Below are 17,662 nucleotides of genomic sequence, written 5' to 3'. Positions count from 1 at the left end.
TAGGACTCTCTTCCGAACTCTTTAAAATTGAGACAAAAGAAGTAAAGCCTAAAAGACAAATGGACCAATAAATTTTGTTTACAAATGTCAAAGTTTACATATGGCAAGAATGAGTTTAAATTCTTCCGATTTCTCATTTACTTCACCAGGCCATCACCTAATTCTTGCTGACATAGCAGAATCAGTGTTTTTATGATTTTAAATTGAGCTTAGTTGTTGAAAACAACTTTTAAGACTCGTTAAAGAGGGCGCAAAATGCCCGAAATGTCAAAGTCTGGACATACGTCGCTTAAATTTTCCTTCAAAAACGCGAAACAAACAACAGTACGATGTTTCTGCTGTAGTTGTAAACGAATTTGGCACTAAAAAGGATACTACTATGTGCAAATGAGACACAATCAAAAAAGTTTTTATCAAAAATGTTTATAGCCGCACCCATCTTTTGAGCTGCAATTACATGGCCCTCTTCTTTGGTATTCTTTATAAGTTTTTGTCATCGGATGAACAATTTTTTTCAGACAACGTTTTGACCTAAAAACGAAAATGAGCAAAAATACCCAACGGACTATTTTTTTAGGGACTCTAGTCCCTGTTTCACCAATTGGGCAGTTCTTGGTGTACGGCCGTCTGTGTTTTGTCGACCACTGATTCTTAACACTCTTGACGTGTTTGTACGTTTTAGGACGTAGCGGGCCCTGATAATTCGCCTCATCTTTACTCACTGTGTTGACACTGAGATCAGTGCCTTGCCGTTCTGCGGTTTGATTGATCTCGACATACAATTGACAAACCAGTGCGTTTTTTACTTGGAAAACAGTCATTTCCAATCCATTTACTTGGAAAACAGTCATTTCCAATCCATCTCTACTTTCAGCCTGGTTGTATCTGAGATGTCTGAGCATCTCTTTTCTTGTTGCCAAGTACCAAGCACAGTTTCATTTCTCATATGCAACAATTTGGTCTCTTGTGCCCAATGATTTCACTTGAGTGCTTACATTCAATGATCACTCATTTTTGATGAGTTTCTTAGGTATTCCTCAATGTCATTTAAACACAGTCTCTGCGAGGCAAATTTGAGAGCACAAATCTAGTCTTTGGAATAAGCTTTCCTACTTCCCGTTATGAATTTTTCGCCATGCAGTTACAGTCAAAGCTTCGATCGTCTTACTGCGAGTTCTATATTGCTGTCTCTTAAAGGAACGATCAGTGCAAGAGTTTAAGTAGTTTTGGTTTTCTTGCTGCATATCAGGGACCGCACTACGGGCTTTGTTGAGAACAGTCCCATTTTGTCGATGACCTTCATTTGCATTATGACTGTTTACCGCCCATAAAGCAATACTGTTTTGACACATATTTCAATTAGCCGACGTTTGCATTTCATTGTAAGAGTAGAGCTAACTACCGCAGGTTTCGTATTTACAACCACTATTCTATCTTTAGGGCAATTATTTCTCACAGCGGCCTCTATGTCAGATTGGCCATTTAGTATTGAACCCAGATACTCAAACTCAGTAACTACTTTTGGTCTTTTGCCCTAGGGAGTGACTTTACATGCTCCTTCCGTGTTCGCTGTCACTACCTCAGTTTTTGGAAATGATATATCCATGCCAGCATTTTCCGCCTCCAGGCTGAGTTTTTTTAGCTTGCTCAGCGCTTGATGATCTTTTTTGCCAGCATTAGTAAGTCATATGCATAAGCAAGAAGATGTTTTGTGGATAGACTCTCTTTACAGACTCTATCAATTATTAAACTTTATACTTGAGGACCGATGACACATCATTGCCTGATCCCTCTTTCAATATTCAACTTGTTCTCTGAGAATAGTTCCCCAAGAGAATTTCCATGTATCTGCCATATGAGGCTTCTGAGTGAGTTTTTGACTTCAAAAGTTGTAAGAGGTCTCATCGTGGTTGTCCTGTCAACCAAGTCAATATGCTTTAGCATTGTCAACGAAGACCATTAATAGCTGTTTTCCAGATTCTCCAGTCTTGTCGAGAGTCTTGTATCATTGCTCTTAGACCCTAAACTGCAGAGTGCTTCTTCCTTTTTTTAAGCCAAACTGTTATTTGCCCAGTTTGTGATGGGTTCTTTTTTCAACTTTGCTTTATATGATATTGCATAAAAGCTTCCTTCAACTTCCAGCAAGAATAAGGGAAAAAAAGTTGTTCAGGTCCGTCTTCAGCCTTTTCTTGAACAAACAAATGACTTTCGCGTCTTTATGTACTTGGGACATATTAGTTCCTTCTGTCCAGATGCTTTTGTACACTTGTGTGAGAAGAGGAATTAACTCCTTTTTGAACAACTCCTTTTTTCCAGGTGCTTTTCCGGATTTAAGGAATCTAAAGGATGTTCTAACCTCGGCCCTATTGGGCTCTCTGCTGAAATCTTCAGAAAATGTTTGGTTCCCTTGAAAAGACTTCTAGCACCGTGGTTTTTTGACTCTGTTGTTGCTTGTACAGCTTTTTATAATGTTCTTTATTTTGAGTTTTACTGGGTGCGATCATTTTGTTACGCTGGAACCAAGTTACCCTGTATGTCTGTGACATTTCTTTCAATATTTTATAGGCCGTTCTAGCTCCATTAATATTATGTTCATTTTGAAAAACTTGTTAAGGCTTGTCTCGACTGCTCACTCTTTGCATTCAGAGGTATTTTTTTCACTTCTCTTTTTAATTTATCTCGTTCAATCTTTCTGCTCTCAGATCTTTGTGAAAGGTAAAACTTAAATGTTGCGTTTCTTTTTTGAAGTGTGTGCGCTTCCCTCGGCGTTAAATGAGCAGCCCAGCAGTAAATTTTTATCTACGAATTGTCTTCTGCGAGATCAAGATTGTTGAGCACTTCAGTTAGAACTTCAATCCTAGTTTTAACCCTTTCAAGAATTTGAATATAAGCTCTGAGAGCAGTTCTCATTTTCAGTCTCAGGAACTTATCGAAAGATGGAGTAGCGTTTGCTACGCACATCTCTCAGCAGCTTTTGAGCTTCTGGGCTTCATTGGGTTTTTTTGACCATTTCTCAATGCATACTATCAGCATTGCATGATCGGAGTCCAGACTATCATTCAAGAGCTTCTCACGTCTCTTACTCTTAGATGTTTTGCTGACTACAGGTAGGTCAGTGCATAATTATTCCGAAAGAGCTCCTTTTTTCTCGGACTGCGCCATGTGCACTTCCGCACATCAGTTTTCAAAGTGCTTCGTCTTTTTTTGAAGCCAAACTGGTACTTGCCCAGTTTGCGTTGAATTCTCCCTTCAACTTTCAGTTCTATGATATTGCATTAAAACTTTCTTTGACTTATAGCATGAATAAGGATCAATAGTTGTTCAGGTCTATCTTCAGCCTTTTCGTGTACAATCTAATGACTTTTGCGTCTTTATGTACTTGGGAAACTTTCGTTCCCTCTGTCCAGATGCTTTTGTACACATTTGTGAGAAGAGGAATTAAATTTTTCTTGGACAACGCCACTTTTTCCAGATACTTTTCCAGATTTCAGTGATCTACAGGATGTTCTAACCTCGGCCCTATTGGGCTCTCTGCTGAAATCTTCAGAAATTTTTTGGTTTATTTGAAAAGACTTCTAGCACCGTGGCCTTTTGAGTCTGTTGTTGCTTGCACAGCTTCTGATAATGTTCTTTATAGCGCTCATTTTGTTATCCTGGAACAAAGTTACCCTGTATGTCTGTAACGTCCCTTTCAATACTTTTTAGGCTGTTCTAGTTTCAATATCATTATGTTTATTTTGAAACTTTTAATGTTTGTCTCGACTGCTCTCTCTTTGCATTCAAAGGTGATTTTTTCACTTCACTTTTTAATTTATCTCGTTCGATCTTCCTGCTCTCAGATCTTTATGAAAGGTAAAACTTATTTGTTGCGTTTCTTTTTCGAAGTGTGTCCGCTTCCCTCGGCGTTAAGTGAGCAGCCCAACAGTGAATTTTTATCAACGAAGTCTCTTCTGCGAGATCAAGATTGTTGATTACTTCAGTTAGAACTTCAATCCTAGTTTTAACCCTTTCAAGAATTTGAATATTAGCTCTGAGAGCAGTTCTCTTTTTTAGTCTCAGGAACTTATCGAAAGATAGAGTAGCGTTTGCTACGCAAATCTCTCGGCAGTTTTTTCGCTTTTGGGCTTCCTTGGGTTTTTTTGACAATTTCGCAATGCATACTATCAAAATTGCATGATCGAAATCCAGACTATCATCCCAAGAGCTTTTCACGTCTCTTACTCTCAGAAGTTTTGCTGACTACAGGTAGGTCAGTGCATAAATTTTCCGAAAGAGCTCCTTTTTCTCGGATTGCGCCATGTGCTCTTCCGCACATCAGTTTTCAGAGTGCTTCGTCTTTTTTTGAAGCCAAACTGGTACTTGCCCAGTTTGCGATGAATTCTCCCTTCAACATTCAATTCTATGATATTGCATTATAGCTTTCTTTGACCTCTAGCATGATTTTGGATCAATAGTTGTTCAGGTCTGTCTTCAGCTTTTTCGTGTACAATCTAATGACTTTTGCGTCTTTATGTACTTGGGACACTTTCGTTCCCGCTGTCCAGATGCTTTCGTACACATTTGCGAGAAGAGGAATTAACTCTTTCCTGAACAACGCCACTTTTTCCAGATGCTTTTCCAGATTTCAGGGATCTAAAGGATGTTCTAATCTCGGCCCTATTGGGCTCTCCTCTGAAATCCTCAGGAATTCTTTGGTTTATTTGAAAAGACTTCTAGCACCGTGGCTTTTTCAGTCTGTTGTTGCTTGCACAGCTTTTGATAATGTTCTTTATATTGAGTTTTACTGGGAGCGCTCATTTTCTTATGCTGGAACAAAGTTACCCTGTATGTCTGTAACTTCTCTTTCAATACTTTTTAGGCCGTTCTAGTTTCAATATTATTATGTTTATTTTGAAACTTTTAAGGTTTGTCTTGACTGCTCTCTCTTCGCATTCAGAGGTGTTTTTTTCACTTCTCATTTTAATTTATCTCGTTCGATCTTTCTGCTCTCAGATTTTTGTCAAAGGTAAAACTTATTTGTTGCGTTTCTTTTTCGAAGTGTGTCCGCTTCTCTCGGCGTTAATTGAGCAGCCCAACAGTGAATTTTTATCAACAAAGTCTCTTCTGCGAGATCAAGATTGTTGATTACTTCAGTTAGAACTTCAATCCTAGTTTTAACCCTTTCAAGAATTTGAATATTAGCTCTGAGAGCAGTTCTCATTTTTAGTCTCAGGAACTTATCGAAAGATAGAGTAGCGTTTGCTACGCAAATCTCTCGGCAGTTTTTTCGCTTTTGGGCTTCCTTGGGTTTTTTTGACAATTTCTCAATGCATACTATCAGCATTGCATGATCAAAGTCCAGACTATCATTCAAGAGCTTCTCACGTCTCTTACTCTTAGATGTTTTGCTGACTACAGGTAGGTCAGTGCATAATTATTCCGAAAGAGCTCCTTTTTTCTCGGACTGCGCCATGTGCACTTCCGCACATCAGTTTTCAAAGTGCTTCGTCTTTTTTTGGAGCCAAACTGGTACTTGCCCGGTTTGCGATGAATTCTCCCTTCAACTTTCAATTCTATGATATTGCATTAAAATTTTCTTTGACTTATAGCATGAATAAGGATCAATAGTTGTTCAGGTCTGTCTTCAGCCTTTTCGTGAACAGACTAATGACTTTCGCGTCTTTATGTACTTGGGACACTTTCGTTCCCTCTGTCCAGATGCTTTTGTACACATTTGTGAGAAGAGGAATTAAATTTTTCTTGAACAACGCCACTTTTTCCAGATACTTTTCCAGATTTCAGTGATCTACAGGATGTTCTAACCTCGGCCCTATTGGGCTCTCTGCTGAAATCTTCAGAAATTCTTTGGTTTATTTGAAAAGACTTCTAGCACCGTGGCCTTTTGAGTCTGTTGTTGCTTGCACAGCTTTTGATAATGTTCTTTATAGCGCTCATTTTTTTTATCCTGGAACAAAGTTACCCTGTATGTCTGTAACGTCCCTTTCAATACTTTTTAGGCTGTTCTATTTTCAATATCATTATGTTTATTTTGAAACTTTTAATGTTTGTCTTGACTGCTCTCTCTTCGCATTCAAAGGTGATTTTTTTCACTTCACTTTTTAATTTATCTCGTTCGATCTTTCTGCTCTCAGATCTTTGTTAAAGGTAAAACTTATTTGTTGCGTTTCTCTTTCGAAGTGTGTCCGCTTCCCTTGGCGTTAAGTGAGCAGCCCAACAGTAAATTTTTATCAACGAAGTCTCTTCTGCGAGGTCAAGATTGTTGATTACTTCAGTTAGAACTTCAATCCTAGTTTTAACTCTTTCAAGAATTTGAATATTAGCTCTGAGAGCAGTTCTCATTTTTAGTCTCAGGAACTTATCGAAAGATAGAGTAGCGTTTGCTCCGCAAACCTCTCGGCAGTTTTTTCGCTTTTGGTCTTCCTTGGGTTTTTCGACAATTTCTCAATGCATACTATCAAAATTGCATGATCGAAATCCAGACTATCCTCCGAAGAGCTTTTCACGTCTCTTACTCTCAGAAGTTTTGCTGACTACAGGTAGGTCAGTGCATAAGTTTTCCGAAAGAACTCCTTTTTCTCGGATTGCGCCATGTGCTCTTCCGCACATCAGTTTTCAGAGTGCTTCGTCTTTTTTTGAAGCCAAACTGGTACTTGCCCAGTTTGCGATGAATTCTCCCTTCAACATTCAATTCTATGATATTGCATTATAGTTTTCTTCAACCTCTAGCATGATTTTGGATCAATAGTTGTTCAGGTCTGTCTTCAGCCTTTTCGTGTACAATCTAATGACTTTTGCGTCTTTATGTACTTGGGACACTTTCGTTCCCGCTGTCCAGATGCTTTTGTACACATTTGTGAGAAGAGGAATTAACTCTTTCCTGAACAACGCCACTTTTTCCAGATGCTTTTCCAGATTTCAGGGATCTAAAGGATGTTCTAATCTCGGCCCTATTGGGCTCTCCTCTGAAATCTTCAGAAATTCTTTGGTTTATTTCAAAAGACTTCTAGCACCGTGGTCTTCTCAGTCTGTTGTTGCTTGCACAGCTTTTGATAATGTTCTTTATTTTGAGTTTTACTGGGAGCGCTCATTTTCTTACGCTGGAACAAAGTTACCCTGTATGTCTGTAACTTCTCTTTCAATACTTTTTAGGCCGTTCTAGTTTCAATATTATTATGTTTATTTTGAAACTTTTAAGGTTTGTCTCGACTGCTCTCTCTTTGCATTCAGAGCTGATTTTTTCACTTCTCTTTTTAATTAATCTCGTTCGATCTTTCTGCTCTCAGATCTTTGTTAAAGGTAAAACTTATTGGTTGCGTTTCTCTTTCGAAGTGTGTCCGCTTCCCTTGGCGTTAAGTGAGCAGCCCAACAGTAAATTTTTATCAACGAAGTCTCTTCTGCGAGATCAAGATTGTTGATTACATCAGTTAGAACATCAATCCTAGTTTTAACCTTTTCAAGTTTTTGAATATTAGCTATGGGAGCAGTTCTCATTTTTAGTCTCAGGAACCTATCGAAAGATAGAGTAGCGTTTGTTACGCAAATCTCGCGGCAGCTTTTTCTCCTTTGGGCTTCCTTGGGATTGTTGGCCATTTCTCAATGCATACTATCAAAATTGCATGATCGAAGTCCAAGCTATCATTGCAAGAGCTTTTCACGTCTCTTACTCTTAGATGTTTTGCTGACTACAGGTAGGTCAGTGCATAATTATTCCGAAAGAGCTCCTTTTTTCTCGGATTGCGCCATGTGCACTTCCGCACGTCAGTTTTCAGAGTGCTTCGTCTTTTTTTGAAGCCAAACTGGTACTTGCCCATTTTGCGATGAATTCTTCCTTCAACTATGAATTCTATGATATTGCATAAAAACTTTCTTCGAATTCTCGCATGAATAAGGATCAATAGTTGTTCAGGTCTGTCTTCAGGCTTTTCTTGAACAAACTAATGACTTTCGCGTCTTTATGTACTTGGGACACTTTCGTTTCCTCTGTCCAGACGCTTTTGTACTCATTTGTGAGAAGAAGAATTAACTCTTACTTGAACAACGCCACTTTTTCCAAATGCTTTTCCAGATTTCAGGGATCTAAAGGATATTCTAACCTCGGCCCCATTGGGCTCTCTGATTAAATTTTCAGAAATTCTTTGTTTCCTTTGAAAAGACTTCTAGCACCGTGGCCTTTTGAGTCTGTTGTTGCTGGCACAGCTTTTGATAATGGTCTTTATATTGAGTTTTTATGGGAGCGCTCATTTTGTTACGCTGGAACCAAGTTACCCTGTATGTCTGTAACGTCTCTTTCAATATTTTATAGGCCATTCTAGTTTCGTTATTTTTATGTTTATTTTGAAACTTTTTAAGGTTTGTCTCGACTGCTCTCTCTTTGCATTCAGAGGTGATTTTTTCTCTACTCTTTTTAATTCATCTCGTTCGATCATTCTGCTCTCAGATCGTTTTGAAAGGTAAAACTTATTTGTTGCGTTTCTCTTTCGAAGTTTGTCCACTTCCCTCGGCGTTAAGTGAGCAGCCCGGCAGTGAATTTTTTTCAACAAACTCTCTTCTGCGAGCTCATGATTGATGATCAATTCAGTTAGAACTTCAATCATAGTTTTAACTTTTTCAAATTTTTGAATCTTAGCTGCGAGAGCAGTTCCCATTTTCAATCTCTGGAGCTTATGGAAAGATAGAGTAGCGTTTGCTACGCACATCTCTCAGCAGCTTCTGCACTTTTTAGCTTCCTTGGGTTTTTTGGCCATTTCTCAATGCATACTATCAGCATTGCATGATCGAAGTCCAGACTATCATCCCAAGAGCTTTCACGTCTCTTACTATGAGATGTTTTGCTAACTACAGTCAGTGCATAACTTTTCGGAAAGAGCTCCTTTTTTCTCGGATGTCGCCAAGAGCACATCAGTTTTCAAGGAAAAAGTTTTATCGACTCTTAATATGTATTCCGTGATCAATTCAGCAAGGAGCAAAGTATTCCGGCTATTCTCATCACTGGCTGCTGCCTTTCCGATCTGTCTTTGCAGATGATCATTCAGATCTCGGCCAATCGCTGCATTAAGGTCTCCCGAAATTATCATCTTTTCATAATAGATCTGATCTGAAATCCAAGTGCATTCCTCCAATTCCTTCAAAGACGCCATGTGCTTATTTTTGATCGGTTTTCAGTCGGGTAATAAGTAATAACCAATTCCAATCTTGCTCCCCCTGTTTCAATGAATACTACTGCATTCCTTTTAACAAAATGGGATGAATTTAATCATCTTCACCAGTTTTGTGTCGTAGATCACTCCGTTACAGATTATGGTCTCTTTGCGTCTTAGACTACAGCACTGTTGTTTAGTATCGAATCGCCCTACATGCTTTCATTATGTTAACCCCCTTGGTGTGTTTCCGTATTCGCGCGAAGGATCTTATTCGTCCGTTTTGCTTCGTTTCAGTGAGCACGGAGACAACTCTCTCATTGTAATGTGACTTGCAATTCCACTGAACTACTTTCAAAATGTCAAGTGTTGATATCTTCTCCCAATGGTCGTAATGGCCGATGTTTTTTGGCTTTTGTGTCTCACCAGACTGGCCTGTTAGTTCAATACAAACCTTCTTCTTTATACGGGCTTAGGTCCGGCTAATGGAGTTCCAAACAAGTTTCCTATTTTAATCGCTGTCAAACAAAAGTCGTCGCAATTGTATAAGCCCTGTTTTTTATGCAACTTTTTATCCGACATTTGTGACCGATCGTTCGTCTGAGCGTTTGGACTCTTTGAATTTTCAAAAACGGGAAGAACAAATAAAGGGCCGTAATTTCTCGTATTGCCATGCGCCATCTTAGTAGATAAATTTGAGGTTAACCAAAAATGTTCGGAGGAGAAAATTTTACGGTGTAACGGGTGTGCGGTTCTTGATTTAAGAAGCTTGACACCTCACACTAAGTCATCACATCTACTCAATCACCCTACATCCCTCGCCTAAGTCACCCATCCCCCCAACAAACTCCACCCATTCACCCTCTCCAACTATCTATTGGTATTTTGAAAATCCTTCTCGTTGGTAATTTGAAAGCCAACCCAAACTTAACCCCATCGCTTGAACCTACCAACAACTTTACGCTCACCCCACCCCTCCTAGCACCCCCAAGTCACAGCTGGCTACTACCTCAGCCGGACGCTTACCGGTTGTTTGAGATCAATTCTTCCAATGTTAATCGGTCATGTTTTTTGGATCTTTGAATTCACTTTTTCCTAATCGGTCTATATGGTAACATCTTTTTAAAATTTCACACCTTGAAAACCTGTACTTTTGATTGTAAGTACCTATGTTTTATGATTGTACTCATACTTCCTCCTTTTTGCGGTTTTGGTGCTGTGAATGTGGTTATCAATATTTTATTTCCTGTTATTAGTATATATTTCTTTAATTTTAAGCGTTTGCTGTTCAATTGAAAACTTTTTTATGATTGAGAATTTAACAATATTTTGACTTTTTCAGCAAATTGTTTCAACGTTTAGAAACTTAGATTTCTGTTTTCTGTTTTGTTTCAACTGGAAGAGTTTAGCTGAAGTTTTAATGATAATATAGGGCTCTGATTGATCTTGTCCACAAATTTTTACGACTGGATTTTCAATTTTCATATCTAAGAAGATTCTTTGTGTGCTGTTTTTAAAGTGTGTCGGTATGCTCGACATTCTAGAATTTGGCAAGTTTTTGTTTCCCACAAATATCTTCGCTGAGTTGTCGCTATATTTGAAATTTTATCTGCTCTGCTTTTATGAAGAAAGTTAGATTTTGGCCTTTTCCACTTTAGTTTTTTGTACTTTTTTGCAGCAGATTTCATATGCAGCACTGAGAAATGCTCAAAAACATCTTTTGCTAATTTTTTAAGTGATATGATTGACACAATGGACCGATTTTTAATAGGTTTGGGTCCTTTGCTGCTAGTTTTGTCTTTGAGTTTCAATCTGTTTCTTTTGTATATTCTCCAGAGAAATTTAAATATAATAATAATTCAATATTGTTTCAATAAAAATACTTCAAACTTGAAATTTTGTGAGAAAATTATTGTGAAAAATGTATATTTCATTAAAAAAACTAGTCGTTTTTTCATATCAATTTTTGAATTTATTTAATTTACGAAGATTTTTTTTGCCTTAAGTTTCTCACAAAGTTTCTTTTGCGTCATGGATTTGATTGAACGCGGTGAATTATAAGAGTAGTTCGTGAGAATTGACAACCGTGTCATTTAGCCTACCAGTTTTTGAACAACATAAAAGTCTTCACTGTTTTTCAACATCACGAAGGTATGTTTCTCGCGAAATGAGAATTTTTCTTTTTCAGAAATTCAGTGTTTTCTCTTATAAAAAAATTTGAAAAGATATAAAGCTTTTAAGCTGTTTTATCTAATTTGCAAACGAGGTTTTAACAGTTTTATTTTCGTGCTTCACTGTATTCATTGCTGAAAAGGATCTCGTTACGATTGTGTTTTAAATTTTTAAATGATTTTCGAGAAGCTCCAGCGCTTCAATTCAATCCGGGTTTCTTTCGGCCACAGTTCTTACTTCGTTAAACAAAAATTGGTTTTGCTTCACGATAGTTCACAGTTGGTTCAAAAAATTTTGCGTGAATTGAAATGAAAAAGATTTAAATGATTTTGCCTTATATACTCTAGATTTAATACTGTGAATATTGGATAAAGAAATAAAGAAAACGGTGAAACCCAAAAGTCCCAATATTTGATGCTTGCTATTTCAATTTTGTTCTTATAAGTCTTAGTTTATATCCATTATGGGGACTGGCATTGCTTCCAGCCTTTGTATCATTTGATTAATAAACGGGAGCCTGTCCATCTACAAAAAGAATTCAAAATAGTTCTTCTTTAAAAAATGTGTTTTTTTTCATTTCTGTTCTTTTAATCCCAATTGAGTTTTCAGATTCAATTACGGCTACTTTCCCGCAATCAATCTGCCGGGTATAATTTTATGTTCCATTTGTGATCTGTATTTTTTTTCATCCTTACTGCACAGGTTTAACTCGAACAGATTCCAAAACAAGGTTCAGGAATATGTTTTAATGAGTGCCCACGCTAGTGACTAAAAAAAATTTTAAACTTGCGAGAACCTTGCAAGCTATCCTGCAAGAGAATACATACTTCTTGCAAGATTCTTGCAAAATTTTGAATCCGACTTGCAAGATTCTGGCAAGATTTTGATACCGACTTGCAAGATTCTTGCAAGTTTTTGAATCCTGCTTGCAAGATTCTTGCAAGAGTTTGATTCCACAATTTTTTTAATTACCTTGCTACAGAGAGCGACAATGAACGCTAAGAACAAGAAAGTAATTATATTTTGGAAAACAATTTCAATTCAATTTTAAAAAACCGACTTTGATTTTTTTTCCAGTATTTTTTTCTCACCCTCCTCCTTTTTCATTCCGGGCTTAGGACCGGCAGTGGCGGAGTTATATAATAAAAACTATAGGAGAATTGAGTATAGCACTAGGTACATAAACCTGGCTCAAAAAGCTCTCTCCAAAACAAAACAAAATTAAATCAATACACCCAATCAAATGTACTATTTAAAAATTAAATATTCGAAATAATAATTCAAAAATTTTTGTATGAAAACCTAACTTTTTTCCCAGGCAAACTATATCAAAATTTCATTTTGTTTTAGACTCTAGGTACACATGGAACACTCCATAACGAGTTTGGTTCGATTTCTCTTGCATTCAATGTTTGAGAGCATATTTTGAAATCATTGTAAAACAGGAATCCTATAATCTGAGCAATTGACGGATCGTTTGAGGTCAAGTTTTAAAATACCTGGTTTTAAATGATATTTTTATTATTAGTTTGCTTTCGACAAAATGCATTTTGTTGAAAACAAACTAGCAATAAAATTATAATCTAGAAACCAGGTATTTTAAAACTTGAGCTCAAACGGTCTGTCTTTGCTCAGATTTTAGGATTCCTGTTTTACAATGATTTCAAAATATGCTCTCAAACTTTAAATGCAAGAGAAATTAAAAATAGTTAACTACTTTATGACATGCTGAAACTAAACAACTGCTCTCAAACGAAGTTTTTGTCAGTTATAATAATCTTGCTCTCTCTAAAGCAAGACAAACAGGTAAAAACCAGAGGGCATTAAGTGACTGAGCAGTTCCTTTATCGCCTTACCCTTTACTAGGCTCGATTTATGCATTTCACCAAAAGTTTCGAGGAGACATCCATTTATAGTGAGTGTGAAGGACGATTCTTAATCCAAATAGTTTGACACTCATCGGTCACCTCCCCTCTTCTCACTTGCTTGCTTGTCGTTTGAGAGTCATTCGCCCGACGTTATTCCGTCATGTTATAATTTCTATTGATGAACAATATTTTTTACCAAATTAATTTGTCAAATATTATACTATCGATTTATTATCGAAAGGCCTTTTCTTCACAAAATGCTATTACTCTAGATATTTTGTTTCAACACTGCTTCCTCTTTCGCTCACGATCTTTTGTTTTACACAATTCCCTCTGATCATGTGTGATTTCTGACAAATCTAGTGCATTTATTCAACTCTTTTTCATGCTTACTTGAACTACGTCTAAGTCAAAGAATATAATTGCTCAACAATCTGCAAACAAGTAACTTTGCAGTAATTTTATTTGAAAAGATGCAAAAAGAGTATGTCAGGGGATTTTTCACTTAAGAAACTAATTTGTGTCGTGTTTCTTTTACTTTTATAATTCTCTAAACTTTGTCTTTATTAGGTTTTAAGGTGTAATTCTGGTGTAAAACTTTTCACAAATCAGGTTGAGGTCTGGACCAAAACCGTCTCTGATCCGACCAACTCAGCCGGAATTGACCTCTGATAAGACTATCGTCCGCTCGAAAATCACTCCTGATCAGACAAATGTGCGCTCGAATCCGCCTCTGAGCAGACTTATGTGCGCACGAAATTGTCTCTGATCAAAAAATAGTTTTCAGACCTGATCAGACCTAATTGCGCTCGAAATCTTCTCTGATTAGACTTTTGTGGGCTCGAATCCGACTCTGATCACACAAGTTCCAGACCATTGTCCAGACTAAAGTGCGCTCGGAGACTTTTCTAGACCACGTAACTCGACCGTATCATGCAAAGGTATCCGCACAAAGATGGTCTGATCAGAGGTCTAGTCGGTCTGGGCACCTAAACCTGGGGACTCAGTCATAAGGGTAACAACTCCGTTATGATTGATATATCGAGAGTTTTTTTAAAATCAGGTGAACTTTAACCTAAGTGAACTTAAAATAATCAACTTTCAATGAGTTATGTCAAAGAATTCAACAGCATTTTGTAGGTCCGACACCGCTTTGAGAATTTGTTCAACATTCAGAAGAATTTTGTGGACCACAACTATCCCTTCTTCACGGTTGTCGAGTTGAATCTAAATCACAATGGTGATGGAACCAATGCCAAACACATGGACATCCACCTTGCCAAATACTTGGAAAAGATTATTCGGCAGCCCGATGTGATGACAATTATCAACTCTGATCATGGAAACAGGTTTCAGCACCCTTTGAAAAACCAGTGCATTCAAAACTGGAAGAATTTTGCCATTCAAATTGAAGCATAAAAAAGAAATGTACCACAATTTAAAATTTTTTTAAAAGCTCTGGAGTTTCTGTGTAAGCGCATCCAGAGACATAGCTATTGCTTTGAATTTTCTTGAAATATAATCATTGGCGAAATTATAAACAACGGGAAGACCGCATCGACAATCAACATTATATTTGTTACCTTTACCTTTTGTCATCCAATACATTTTCATATTTTCAATTCGATAACAATTTAATTCACCAACAAATGTAAGTCTAAGGAGTGATGGCTCAATTATTAGGAACTGCTCTTGAAGCTGGAATAAGCTTCCAATAGTAGTGAGCAAAAAGCTGTGAAACCATATTTTAAGGAAAAAGAGGAAATGCTTAAGAGGCACGAACAAGCTCCAATGGATACAAAAATCAAATCATTTAAATGATTTTAGCACTGTTTTCAGGACGAAGTAAAGCAAACCATCTTGTTTTTTTTCGACAAAAATATCGAATGATTCATTGTTTTATTTATAAATTGACAAGAAGTGAGATTAGTCAAAAACATTTTTAATTATAGCTGCGAAGCTGAAAGCTGAGCGGAGCTATATTGCGGTGCTCTTGGTTTTTTGTTACAATTCAAAGAATTTGAATTGTATTGGGGCGCTGTCTTTTTTTTAAGATCTGTTCGCACATTTTCATGATTTTTGAAGTCAAATTGGAGTAGTGATTTTGGTCATGCCGAAACAGGAAGTGGAGCGAAAAAACGAGTGGTTTTGCGGCGTGAAATTTTTTCGCTCTAAATTTAAAGTAGAGTGAGAAAACGGTGTTTGAACAAAAATTCGCTTTCTCGCTATTGGTTTTTTGTTCACATGCGGCAATTTCACTTTCATTTTTACAGTTGTTTCAATTTTTTGGATCGGATGTTTTTCTAAATGGTTTTCCCAATCCATTCATAGTCCGTTCTTGGTCTAGTTTTCTATTTAGTCAATGAAAATTCTTTGAATTGTACGTCAGGACTTGTCCTGCTATGTTTTTTTGTTTCGTCGTCTGACGCTCTTTTTTGGTTTTACATTTGTTCACACAGCAAAGCTGAAAAAGTCAAATTTTCTGAATGACTTCTTCCTCTCACTAACGGCATTTGCGCGCGTGACGTTGTTTCTCACTCGCTTTAGCGAAAGTTTTTAGATTATTTGCGTGATTAGATTTTGATCATACGTGACTTACCTCACTCAATAAAATGACCTTTGCACTTTAAAACTTAAGTTTAATTTGAATTTGTTTAAGGTCAAAGGAACTCATATGTGCAGTAAAGGTCCTTTATAAGAGGCTTCTGCGGAATGAATTTTAACAAGTTTTATTAATTTATCCCTGGATATTTTTTACCTAGTTTTTGAGCGGCGTCGATTTTTATTTCAATTTAGATCTGTATCTGTTTCTATCTCTATTATATGGCACGCAGGTCTGTTCGTTCGCAGCTATTCCGGCAATCTGCCAGATATGTTTTACATGGTTAGGATTTTAAAAAAGGTTAAAAATCTGCGCATTTCATGAGGAGCAATCGAAAAATTTCAGTCGCATGGAATTTTGTTGAAATATTTAGAATTTGCTCACATCCCATTTACCATGCAAGAAAATATTTTCTACTAATTGTTTCCAGTAATCAAGTATTAAAAGCACCTGCAAGACTATTGTGGTTTTGAATTTTTTTCGTCCTTATAAAAAATTTTTTAGTTTTTTTTCTTAGTGTCGCTCCGGAACAAAGTTTAGTGTTTAATGGCTTCCGATCAATTTCTTGTCATAATTCTCGACCTTTCGTCCTGAGAAACAGGATAAACTGGTAAAATATCAATCAAATCACTGTTGGGTACTCATGGAGCTATACAAATGTCTAAGTATCCCTTTCACCAAAACTCTTGAGATCGAATTATTTTATATTTGATGAATTGCACCGGTACAATTTGAGCCCGGATCGTCAAAAAATTAAACAGGAAAACATTTTTACAATAATTCAATTTTTCCAAAATATCAGTTCTGCTAGTCCCAATTACTGTTATAAGTATGTTTTCAAAGATCATAAACTCTGAAACGATCACAAATTGACTCTAAGCAAAATTTTAGGGTGTAAAAACTGATGAGGTTCTTATCAGTTTTTGATAAGTAATAAGTTGGCGATTTCTACGTACTTGTTGAGTCAGTTGTATAACGTCGACAGCAAGACTGTTTTGAATAAATTTAACTCTGTGTAAATACATTGCTTGCAGTCAATCGGTTGACCCTCACTCAAGTTTGCATTACTTGCCAAATAGCTATTTTTAATTTCTCTCACACGATGTTTGTAGCTTTTATATCACTCCTCTGGTCATTTTACGACGCGAAGAGAAGTATTGAGGTTCTACATGTTTTCGCGACCTGAAGAGGATTAATGAGATTCTACAGGGTTTTACGACTCGAAGAAGAGCATTGGAATTATACAGGTTTTTTTAGCTGAAGCAAGTTGTTCATGACTTGTACTTTTGACTTTTGTTTTAGAACGTTGACTTTAGCAGTAGCTTAGTTACTAACAGTATAGTTCGGTTAGGCTTTTATTATTGTTTCCAATATAGGTACAAAACCGGCTCGTTCTCTTTGATATTTCCAATCAGAGATCATATTGCAAGACTCTTTGAGTCGTTTCCTGTATTCTACCGGCTGTGTTATTTTTAAGCTGACGAAAGTTTGTTAATGACTTAACTTTTGACTTTTGTTTTTGAAAAATGACTTCTGTTTTAGAACACTGACTTCTGTTTCCGAATATTGGACTTAATTGTGGTTTACCTGAAGTAAATATCGAAAGCAACAATCTTCCCAATATCGTTATTTAGGCTAATTAATTAAGTTCCTGTTGGACGCCGATCTAATTTGTAAGATTGTGTACCTTTTTATATATTAATATATATATATATATATATATATATATATATATATATATATATATATATAAATATACACAATAAGCTCTCGAAACAGTTTTTTACAAGTAATTATGTGATATGAATTGAATATTACAGAGCTTTTAAACTACTTAATTAAAGATTTCCGAAGTAGGAGTCGCAGATCAGAAGATCATCATG

General features: G+C 36.6%; 1 protein-coding gene across 1 annotated transcript in view; it reads left to right on the top strand.

Moving 5' to 3' along the window:
* Positions 1–14,526, top strand: part of LOC142357742 (uncharacterized) — a gene marked incomplete at its 3' end in the record, with an annotated part of 30,984 nt that extends 16,458 nt beyond the window's left edge. The window contains exon 9 of the mRNA XM_075409286.1: positions 14,318–14,526. Within this exon, the coding sequence (XP_075265401.1) occupies positions 14,318–14,526 (209 nt within the window). The remainder of the gene's footprint in view (positions 1–14,317) is intronic.
* Positions 14,527–17,662: the final 3,136 nt, after the last annotated feature.

Source organism: Convolutriloba macropyga, unplaced genomic scaffold (genome assembly GCF_964194025.1).
Source record: "Convolutriloba macropyga unplaced genomic scaffold, txConMacr16.3 SCAFFOLD_1999, whole genome shotgun sequence".
NCBI classification, from domain to species: domain Eukaryota; kingdom Metazoa; phylum Xenacoelomorpha; order Acoela; family Convolutidae; genus Convolutriloba; species Convolutriloba macropyga.
The sequence above is the reverse complement of the archived record's forward strand: the minus strand, read 5'-3'. Positions and strand labels throughout refer to the sequence as shown.